The sequence below is a fragment of the Denticeps clupeoides genome, unplaced genomic scaffold (assembly GCF_900700375.1).
Source record: "Denticeps clupeoides unplaced genomic scaffold, fDenClu1.1, whole genome shotgun sequence".
Taxonomy (NCBI): Eukaryota; Metazoa; Chordata; class Actinopteri; order Clupeiformes; family Denticipitidae; genus Denticeps; species Denticeps clupeoides.
In genome coordinates this window covers 28244-39242 of record NW_021629777.1, presented here as the reverse complement: position 1 = coordinate 39242, position 10999 = coordinate 28244, and the positions used below count along the sequence as shown (strand labels likewise).

The 10999-nt window shown below is 42.2% G+C and overlaps 1 protein-coding gene across 1 annotated transcript; it reads left to right on the top strand.

Moving 5' to 3' along the window:
* The first annotated feature begins 8155 nt into the window (after window positions 1–8155).
* LOC114773833 (macrophage mannose receptor 1-like) lies at window positions 8156–10180 on the top strand. The gene is made up of 4 exons (XM_028965997.1): window positions 8156–8249; window positions 8457–8852; window positions 8986–9315; window positions 9407–10180. Exons 1-4 carry the CDS (start codon window positions 8213–8215, stop codon window positions 9772–9774), a joined length of 1131 nt encoding a protein of 376 aa, XP_028821830.1. The 5' UTR covers window positions 8156–8212; the 3' UTR covers window positions 9775–10180.
* The last annotated feature ends 819 nt before the right edge of the window (window positions 10181–10999 follow it).

Genomic DNA, 10999 nt, shown 5'->3' with positions numbered 1-10999 from the left:
CCTCAGCGAGGCCCTCAGCGGGAGAGCCGAAGATCGCCTTTGTCCTCCACTGGCCTCGAACCGGTGTCTCCGGGAGCTGCGGCATGGTGGAGCTGTAGTAAGACTAGAGGGGAGAGTTGAGTCCCTGTCCTACCGTGGGGTTCACAGTCACTGCCATTTAAGGACAGCATGCGGCGATGAACTCAGGACTAAAGGGACCGGCTGGTTATAAAGAGGAGTGGACAGACCCATTACCGCTAAACTAACCAATCACCGATCAGAAGTCATTACCCCACTAAGCACCCGTGATTACCACCACTTACCTGTGATGAAGAACAGGTGGGAATAATCAGGGTGCTAGTGAGCCCCAGAAGAACACACACTAATACATGGGAGAGGTCGACCGTTGGGGGCGTGGCAGAGGTGGCACGAATGTTACAGTAACCCCTCCTCCAGGACCAGCCCCCGAAGGGGGGCGAGAGCGGCCTCCTGGCTGCGCAGGGCAACGTCGAGGCCTCCCACCGCGCCGTGGTTGGACTGGCCGACTGGGCGGACGGCCCCGAGGTCTGGGTGCTGGGCGATCCGGCCGATCCTTCTGCTCTTGGCTGAGGACGTCACGGGCTGGAATCCAACTCCGTTCCTCGGGACCATACCCCTCCCAGTCAACCAGGTACTGCAGCCGGCCCCGACGCACCCGCGAATCGAGGAGTTGCCTCACCCGATATGCAGGAGCCCCCTCGACCTCCACCGCCGCGGGGAGTGTAGGGGTAGCTTCCCCTTCATCCAACGGTCCAGGGGTGACAGGCTTAAGAAGGGACACATGGAACACAGGGGAGACTTTCATGTGCGAGGGTAACTGCAGCTTAAAGGAAACGGGATTAACTTGTTTTAGGATAACAAAAGGACCTACTTACTTGGGGGATAACTTTGATGGGAGATGGAGTTGGAGATCCCGGGAGGAGAGCCAGACTCAATCACCGGCCTTTAAAACAGGCGCATCTCTACGACGCCTATACGGCACGCTGGATGTTACAGTGTGCTCCCTCCCAGACCCTTCTCTGCCCTTTGGAACCAATAGTCCACCCGAGAGACCTCAGATGGGGACAGATCCCAAGGACACAGAGGTGGCTGTCGCCCGAGCACACACTCAAACGGCGTTTGACAGGTAGCGGAGTGACGCAAAGAGTTCTGGGCGTATTCTGCCCAGACTAAGCAATCCGACCAGTCGTGCTGCCTATTGTAATAGTATGCCCGGAGGAACCTGCTGAGCGCTTCCTGTATGAAGCGCTCAGCCTGACCGTTGGACTCGGGGTGGTAACCTGAGGTCAGGCTGACGGAAACCCCCAGCTTTTGAAAGAAAGCCTTCCACACCCGCGATACAACAGGAGTGTATCCTTTTGATTCCGGGAGGTCCGTGACGAAGTCCACGGCAATGTGGGACCACGGCCTTTCCGGAACCGGCAGGGGTATGCAGGCAGAACAGGTGGGAATAATAACAACAACAACAACAACATTTATTTCTTATATAGGCCAAAATCAAGAGAACTTCTTCTTCACTTTACCTAGAGAAGTTGTGCACAATTTAAAAACGAGGGTTCGAATTATTGAAAATTTGTAAGTACACTGTAAAAAAAATCCGTTGAATTTACGGTAAAAAACTGGCAGCTGTTGTATCCAGAACCTTACTGTAAAATAAAACGGTGAGAACATTTTAGTGATTACGGAACAGTACTGTAGACACCATACATTTTACAGTTAAAAACTGATATAAATACAGAATATAACACTAGTCTTTCTCTGCAGTTACCGTAGAGTTTGAATTTAATAATTGTTAAAAATACAGTATATAACAGTGATATTCACTATTATATTCCCTTTACTTAACTGTACATTACACAGTGATAACAGCTAAGTGTCGCTGTTAGATTCTGTAATGAAAACAATTATTAACTCTAAAATATATCACAAAAATGGTTATAACCTTAAAATTTGCAGTAAAGTTCTGGTTGCCACAGCTGCCAGTTTTATTTACCATAAAGTCAATATATCGCTCAACCGATGATGCCATCTCCACTGCACTCCACTCAGCACTCACACATCTGGACAAAAAAGACTCATATGTTCGAATGCTGTTCATAGACTTCAGTTCAGCATTTAACACAATAATCCCACAACAGCTCACACAAAAACTGAGCCAGCTGGGGCTCAACACCTCACTGTGTAACTGGCTGTTGGACTTCCTCACAGGAAGACCACAAGCAGTACGGGTTGGCAGCAGCACATCCAGCACCATCGTCCTTAACACGGGGGCTCCTCAGGGATGTGTGCTGAGCCCCCTTCTCTTCACTCTGCTGACCCATGACTGCACTCCGTCACACTGCTCCAACCTCTTCATCAAGTTTGCGGATGACACGACTGTGGTGGGACTCATCAATAACAGGGATGAGTCTAACTACAGAAGCGAGGTGAGCCGCCTGGCCAAGTGGTGCGGAGACAACAATCTCTCCCTGAATGTGGAGAAGACGAAAGAGATTGTAGTTGACTTCAGGAGAGGAAACACTCAGCATGTTCCTCTGACCATCAACGGTGCATCTGTGGAGAGAGTGAGCAGCACCAAGTTCCTGGGTGTGCACATTACCGAGGATCTCTCCTGGACAAAAAACACCACTGCATTGGCCAAGAAAGCACAGCAGCGTCTTTACTTCCTCCGCAAACTTAGAAGAGCAAGAGCACCAGCCCCCATCATGCACACATTCTACCGAGGAACCATCGAGAGCATCCTGTCTAGCTGCATCACTGTGTGGTTTGGAGCCTGCAATGCGTCCTGCCAAAAAACTCTCCAACGCACAGTAAGAGCAGCTGAGAGAATCATCGGTGTCCCTCTCCCCTCCCTCCAAGACATCTACAGTACACGCCTCACCAAGAAAGCCCTCGGCATAGCAGCTGATCCCACCCACCCATTGCAAACCTTCTTCAGCCTGCTGCCATCAGGGAGGAGACTGCGGAGTCTCCAGGCCAGGACCAGCAGACTGAAGGACAGCTTCACCCATCAGGCGGTCAGGAAACTCAACTCCCTCCCGGCTCTGCCCCCACTCCCCTCACTCCCCTCTTCTGCTCCACAAACTTTCTGAACTCTAAATCACACAAACTGACCATGCACCAGTCACTCTGTGCAGCTCTGGTCTGCCATCTACCTCACTTTCAATTCGTCACTTTAAACTTAAAACTCTGTTGCACTATTGGTTTTTGCACTCTCCTGGTTTTGCACTCTCCACCATGTGCCCTTATTTGTATATGGTGTTTTTAAAAATTGTATATTGTGCCTTTCTTTTTAAATTGTATTTATACTCTGTATTCGTTACTGTTACTGTTTTTGTATTTAATGTTATTTTTATGGGTCAGAGAGTAACGTAATTTCAATTCTCTGCATGTCCTGTACATGTGGCAGAATTGACAATAAAGTTGACTTGACTTGACTTGACTTGATAATTATGCAGTTATTTGAAAAACCTTGCATTTACACTTCTACTACATCTTACTAAAAAAATTACAAAGCGGAAAGAAACCAAATCTTTATTCACAATATTAGAAGAAGAATATAAAACAAGTTGTCTGTATATCTTTGTGTCTGTGTGCAAAAATGTTAAATACTATCATATAACAGTTGCAACTGGCAACTATTAGCACATTTCTAAACCATTTCTAAACTACTGGCACATTACTAAAAAATTTCTAAGCTACTGGCACATTTCTAAATTTCTAAACTACTGGCACATTTCTAAAACAGGAAATTCCACTCAAATTAAATTAAATAACCAAAAAAGTAAAAAAAAAAAAAGACATCTCTTAAGTCATGTCCATGTGCATAGAATGACTGTCTTCACCATATCCCTCCCCAGTCGTGGTCAGACAAGTCAGAGATCAATGTCAAGACTTTTGGGTTCACAGTGAGCCGCTTCTTGTTTTTCCTCTTCTCGACTTTTGTTCCCTTTTCGGGATTAATGTTGAAAAAACACCTTGAAAAAACACAAAAACACAAATTGACAAATGCAATGAAAAAAAAAGATTCTAGAGACAGTTATTTAGTTTTATAAATATGTTCAAATGAGCAACGAAAGAGAGACACTAGAAAAGACACAAAGTAAGTATAATATTTGTATAGTCTTGAGTTTAATTGTTGATATTCCATACAGATTGAAGGAATTTCAAGCAGTACAAAATAACAATTGGAAATGGAGAGCAGATTTTTACAACTTGGTTAGTTTAATGGTGAATTTAGTTTGAAGAATTTTGAATGTCATGTCTACATACAGTGGGGGACATACTTATTTGATCTGCTGCTGAATTTGTAAGTTTGCTGACTTACAAAAAAATTAACAGTCTCTAATTTATGAGGTAGTTTCACTTTTAATGAAGAGAGAATATCAACCAAAAATCAAGAAAAAACATGTTACATAAAAGTTAAAAATTGATTTGCATGTCATTGAGTGAAATATGTATTTGATCCCAAATATGTATAGGAGCTAGACTTCTGGCTCCCATAATGCACACAGATTACAATCAATCTATCAATTACAGATACTCCTGATCTCAACTCGTTATGTGTATGGAACGCACCTGTCCACAGAATCAGTTTCGTCCATTCCAACCTCTCCAAAACCATGGGCAAGACCAAAGAGCTGTCAAGAGGACATCAGGGACGAGACTGTAGACCTGCACGAGGCTGGAATGGGTTACAAGACCATCAGCAAGAAGCTTGGTGAGAAGTTGACAACAGTTGGTGCGATTATTTGGAAATGGAAGATAAATATAAAATGACCTTCAACTCAGTCTGGAGCTCCATGCAGTATCTTGCCTCATGGGGCGAGGACGATCATGAGAAAGGTGAGGGATCAGCCCAGAACTCCACGGGAGGAGCTTGTTAATGATCTGAAGGCAGTTGGGACCACAGTCACTAAGAACACCATTAGTAACGCACTACATCATAACTGGATTGAAATATTGCAGGGCCCACAGGTTCCCCCGGCTCAAGAAGGCACATGTATAGCCAATCTTAAGTTTGTCTTTGAACACCTAAATGATTCAGAGAAGGCTTGGGAGACAGTGCTCAGATGAGACCAAAATCAAGCTCTTTGGCATCAACTGGACCCGCCGTGTGAGGAGGAAGAGAAATGCTGAGTTTGACCTAAAAAAACACCCCCATCCCCACAGTGGTCCCAACTGCCTTCAGATCATTAACAAGCTCCTCCCGTGAAGTTCTGGGCTGATCCCTCACCTTTCTCATGATCGTCCTCACCCCATGAGACAAGATACTGCATGGAGCTCCAGACTGAGGGCAATTGATGGTCATTTTATATTTCTTCCATTTCCGAATAGTTGTCACCTTCTCACCAAGCTTCTTGCTGATGGTCTTGTAACCCATTCCAGCCTCGTGCAGGTCTACAGTCTTGTCCCTGATGTCCTTTGACAGCTGTTTGGTCTTGTCCATGGTGGTGGAGAGGTTGGAATGGAAGAAACTGATTCTGTGGACAGGTGTGCTTTATACATATAACGAGTTAAGATCAGGAGTATCTGTAATTGATAGATTGATTGTAATCTGTGTGCATTATGGGCACACAGCCGGTCTGTGGGAGCCAGAAGTCTGGCTGGGTTGTAGGGGATCAAATACATATTTCACTCAATGACATGCAAATTAATTTATAACTTTTACGTAACATATTTTTTCTTGATTTTTGGTTGATATTCTCTCTCCATGAAAATGAAACTACCTCATAAATTAGAGACTGTTCATTTTTTCTTGAGATGTGAGACGTAAATGAGGATTTAACTGTAAACGTCTTTTTACAGCTTTTCACCGGACACTGTACAACTCGTCCTTCTATTATATGCTCTTTCAAGTGAGCAAACACTTATTTTACAAAGTGATTCAGTACACATAAAAGATGTTAAAACGTTTCTACTGGCAAAGCAGGGCGTTTGTGTGATATGCCTTCGATAGAAATGCAGCTTAAACGCACCATAGTTGCGAAATGACCGCGTCTACACATTTGAACATGGCGCGTGGTTCATTACGGTGCAGTCTGCAATGAAGTACATAAGCCCTTAAAGTATCCGACGATTTACCACAGAAATTGCAATTGAACATCTGGGAAGTACTTGGCAGTTAGCCCACAGGATTCAGAAAACAATAATTGTAATCAATTATTAGCCTAATCGATAAATACAGCTAAAACTTCTTATTACAGCTAAAACTGCTTAGCCTTACTGAACCACACGGACTTACTAGCATGCCTAGCAGATAACTTCACAGGCTTGGCGATTCAAATACTACAAAATATATGCCCAACGCCCAACAGATGGCCTGTACAGTATACTGTTTTCTAACAAGCAAAAGAGCAAACGCGAATTAATAATTTTGGAAATAATAAAATTTTAATCATTAAAAAATAAGCACACTACCCCTTACCAAGGTTTGTTAAAATGACAATTTATCAAGAAAATCCATTGCTAACCATAACCAAAGCATTTACCAGTTGCTCGGCTTTGAAATGGAGAGCCACCCGTCCGTCTGCACCGCACTGGAGGGAAACTCTGACAGGAAAATGTCTGTGGTTTTGGCGGGAAACCTGATGAAGTTGTGATTGGACAAATTTATATAGGAGTTTTAAACATTCTAAAACAATTTAGATACACAAAGAAAAGCCATTGCTAACCATAACCAAAGTATTTACCAGTTGCTCGGCTTTGAAATGGAGAGCCACCCGTCCGTCTGCACTGCACTGGAGGGAAACTCTGAGGGGAAAATGTTGCCGGTTTTGGCGGGAAACCTGATGAAGTTGTGATTGGACAAATTTATATAGGTGTTTTAAACATTATAAAACAATGTAGATACACATAAGTAAGATATACTCACCAATTTAACAGCCGGGGAAACGTTGCGAAGAAAAATATACAAATGTTTGCTGTTGTCAGTGGGACGGAAACCTTCAGGGCATTCTGTGTTTAACCGCCACAATTCAAATTATTACAGTACTGCAACGTAAAATATTTTTCACATTACTCGACAGTGTATATTATGAATGTGTTATATTTTACACTGGCCAAAACAGTTAATTCAATTGTAATATATGTTAATTTATACGGTACAAAAATGTTTACCAAATTAGAGTTTTTTAAAGTAATTTACACAATAAAATACAGTTAGATAATTTAAGTTTTTTTACTGTAGGTTTTTTACATTAATTTACTGTTAAATTTACGGGCATTTTTTACAGTGTAATAAATGAATTGAAATTCACATCCATGTCATTTTCTTATATGATAAGCATTAAAAGTAACACATATTTTACTTATAATATAAGAACTGAACAATTTACCATTCAGTCACAATATCAATAAACAATCAATTTCTTTCACATCCAAACAGTAGAAAGTGTGAAAGCAGCGGGTTACAGGTGTACAAAGTGTCCAGGTCTGAGGACATTTTGAAAGTTTAAGGAAATTCATTTGCATTGTCACACCTTGCACAGTTATATAAACAAGACAACACTTGCATCCTATATAGAGAGTTGTGTAATAAAATCTAACAAATATCAGACACATTTACCGGACTTAAAATGATATTTTCAGCCGGCGTTTAAGCAGATTTTTACATGCAAATTTTTCCAACAGGATAATCACAAGTAATCTGCAGTTCTGGATTAAATTAATGATGTTAAAATCAAGACAATCTTTATAGATTAAAAGCAGGAGACTTATGAAAAAACAGATATGTAGCTCACAAAACCAGAACTTTACAGAAATAAGTAAAAATGAAAAATAAAGAAAACCATGAATGTACAAAAACACTACATGGAGGGTGCAGAAGACCATCAGATTACAATGAAAGTATCATTTATAAAATCTATATCTATGGCTTGAAAACATGATATTACAGTTGCAGCTGATACATAAACTAACTTATTTTATGTGAAGTCATGATGTGCAGTTTTTTTTTTTTTTATAATTTACACTGTAATGTCATTATTAGATTTTCAGGTCTGAGTTTTATTTTGTGTCTCTGTGTGTTTCTGGTGCTGCAGGATATACAAAATTATATGCAAATTAGAGAATACTGTAGAAAGGTACTTATAAATGTGTGCAGAGTCCCATTCTGGTTATTCTGTTCTCCCATTCAGAATATTGTCCTGAACTCCATCTGATAAAAGTCTGATTTGACTTTTTCTCCTTGAAAATGGATCATTTTATTTTCACCGTTCTCTTATTATCAGGTATGAATTTATGTTTATGAACTTTACTATGAACATTAATATAGTCTGTGTCTGGTTTGACTGTATTTGCCTGGTTTTTGTACTGGAATTTATTTATTTATTGTCTCAGTAAAACTAAATGTAATTTGAGTACAATCCTCTAATAATAATTTTGATATTACAAGTTATTAGAGGATTGTACTCAAATTAATTTTTTTTTCTCTTCAGGTGTGTCTTCATGTGCAGGTCTCCAGTATCACTTTGTGAATGAGAATATGACCTGGACTGAAGCCCAGAGCTACTGCAGGGGGAATTACACTGACCTGGCCACTGTTGAGGACACAGAGGACATGATGATGATGGTGGACATCACTGTACAGCAGGGTTATAAAGGTCCAGTCTGGATTGGATTTTACTATGGGGATACATGGAGATGGTCCATACAGGACAACAATTCCTACAGTCATGCAGATACAGGATTCAGAAACTGGAGTCTCGGTCAGCCTGATAATGCTTATATACCAATTAAGACAGGAATAGTGGAGGCCTGTGTAACGATAAATACTTATAGCAACTGGAATGATGACGGATGTTGGAACAAATATCCAACTGTCTGCTATCAAGGTAAGAAAATCGCTGAATTAATAAAGCTGAGGGAGAAGAGAGATGTGTGACTATCTGGAGCTTCTCTACTGTTCCTGTAATGATGGCAGCATATAATGAATGTATCTGAAAACTGCAACTATGTTCCTCACAGAGAACAACGCTGGTGGCATTTATGTCATTAACTCCACCGGAAGAACCTGGACAGAAGCTCAGATCTACTGCAGACAGCACTACACAGACCTGGCCATCATCAGGAACAGAAAAGACAATCAAAACTTCACAAGTCAGTTGACAGGCTATACTTGGATTGGTCTGTACAGAGACTGGGTGTGGTCAGACCAGAATAATTCTACATACAGGAACTGGACAGCAGGACGTCCTCTTAATAATAAAGCGAGTTGTGCTGTAGCTGATATCAGTCAGGGAGGAACATGGATGGACAAAGATTGTGGTGCTCGGTTTCCTTTTATCTGTTACAAAGGTGAGATATAAACTCTAGAAACTAGAGTTTAGAAGAGTTCACCTGGTCTGTCTGTAAGATCTTCTCTGTTCCTGTACCTGATCTCCTCCAGATAATCTGGTCCTGGTACGTGAGAATAAGACCTGGAAGGAGGCTCTGATGTACTGCAGACAGTACCATGTGGACCTGGTGTCAGTCACTTCTGAGAAGGTCCAGCGCTGGGTGAGGGAGAAGGCAGGAGAAGCCTCCACTCCTTATGTCTGGATGGGTCTGCGCTACAGCTACACTCTGAACTTCTGGTTGTGGGTGAGTGGAGAATTCAGCTGCTACCAGAACTGGTCCACAGGTAACGGGACGGGCTGGTACAGAGATGAAGGGGGCAGGAGGGTCTGGAGCACCGGCGCCCAGCAGGCTGGAGGAGAACAGAAGTGGGTCAGTCTGTCTGAGGACATTGAGCTCAACTTCATCTGCATAAAATAACATCTTCATGTCATTTAGATCATAAAAACTACATGGAAACTGCTTTTTATTTATGAAAAAGCTTTTTGACAGAAGATGCTGAGATGAACGTTGGTTTCATCCCAACCCTTTATGAAGCACCACTGTCACACTGATACAAGTCAGATCCAATAATTATAGGGCTGAGACCAACATAATGTCAAATCATTTGTCTTTCAATCTTTTATTTAATAATTCTTGCTTGTATGGACTTTTCTCTGCCATTGACCTACAAATATAAAATATGTATTTGTATATTCAATAAATCTGCCTACAATAAAATATTCAAGCTTTCTAAAACACTTAAACACTTAATAAGGTAGACAAGGAGGGATACAACCTCGGCTGGCCTCTCAACCCCCACCACCATCTCTAAAAAATACAGAAGCTCCTCCACTTCCTGCAGAGGCTGGAGAAGGACAACATCCCCCTCTCATCTCCACCACCTTTTTCCAGGGAACCACAGTAAACATCCTGTGGAGCTCCAGAACTTCCTGGTTCAGTAGCAGCAACAGCACCAACCAAAGTTCTGTTTAGACGATATGGAGGACAGCAGAGAAGATCAATACTAGAAATCAACTACGAAACATATCAAATATATAAAAATACACTGCGAACAGATCAAAACCTACTTCATAAAAAAACACCTGTTTCTCTTCACATGTCACTCCGGGCTAGCAGGTAAGGAACCGGTCCCCTTGATGAAGGTCCACCAGTGCTGCCCACTGCACACCAAGGGTGATGGTTAAATACAGCGGACACATTTCACCGTGTCACTGTGTGCTGTTGTCAGGACTTGCGTCATCTGGAGACAATCGAGACAGGAGGATAAGGGGTGCCAGGGTTCCGACATTTTTGTGAGACCTTCTTTTTGGACCTGGCAACTTACATTTACATTTACGGCATTTAGCAGACGCCCTTATCCAGAATGACTTACGATCAGTAGTTACAGGGACAGTCCCCCCTGGAGACACTCAGGGTTAAGTGTCTTGCTCAGGGACACAACGGTAGTAAGTGGGATTTGAACCTGGGTCTTCTGGTTCATAGGAGAGTGTGTTACCCCCTAGGCTACTACCACCCCACGCAACTGATGTGTTCTGAGTTCTGGCAATCGCCACACGCGTGTGGGCTAGTTTTCATTCTCCCAAGCTATTTCTCCCGTTTTCAGCCATCGCGCCGCGTTTATTTGTGTGTGTTAATAAATCAG

Bases quoted from the DNA above. Each gene is read 5' to 3' on its own strand.
- LOC114773833 (XM_028965997.1), top strand. From the start codon at position 8,213: ATGGATCATTTTATTTTCACCGTTCTCTTATTATCAG. The intron at 8,853-8,985 runs GTAAGAAAATCG...TGTTCCTCACAG, and splicing joins TCCAACTGTCTGCTATCAAG to AGAACAACGCTGGTGGCATT. The intron at 9,316-9,406 runs GTGAGATATAAA...GATCTCCTCCAG, and splicing joins TCCTTTTATCTGTTACAAAG to ATAATCTGGTCCTGGTACGT.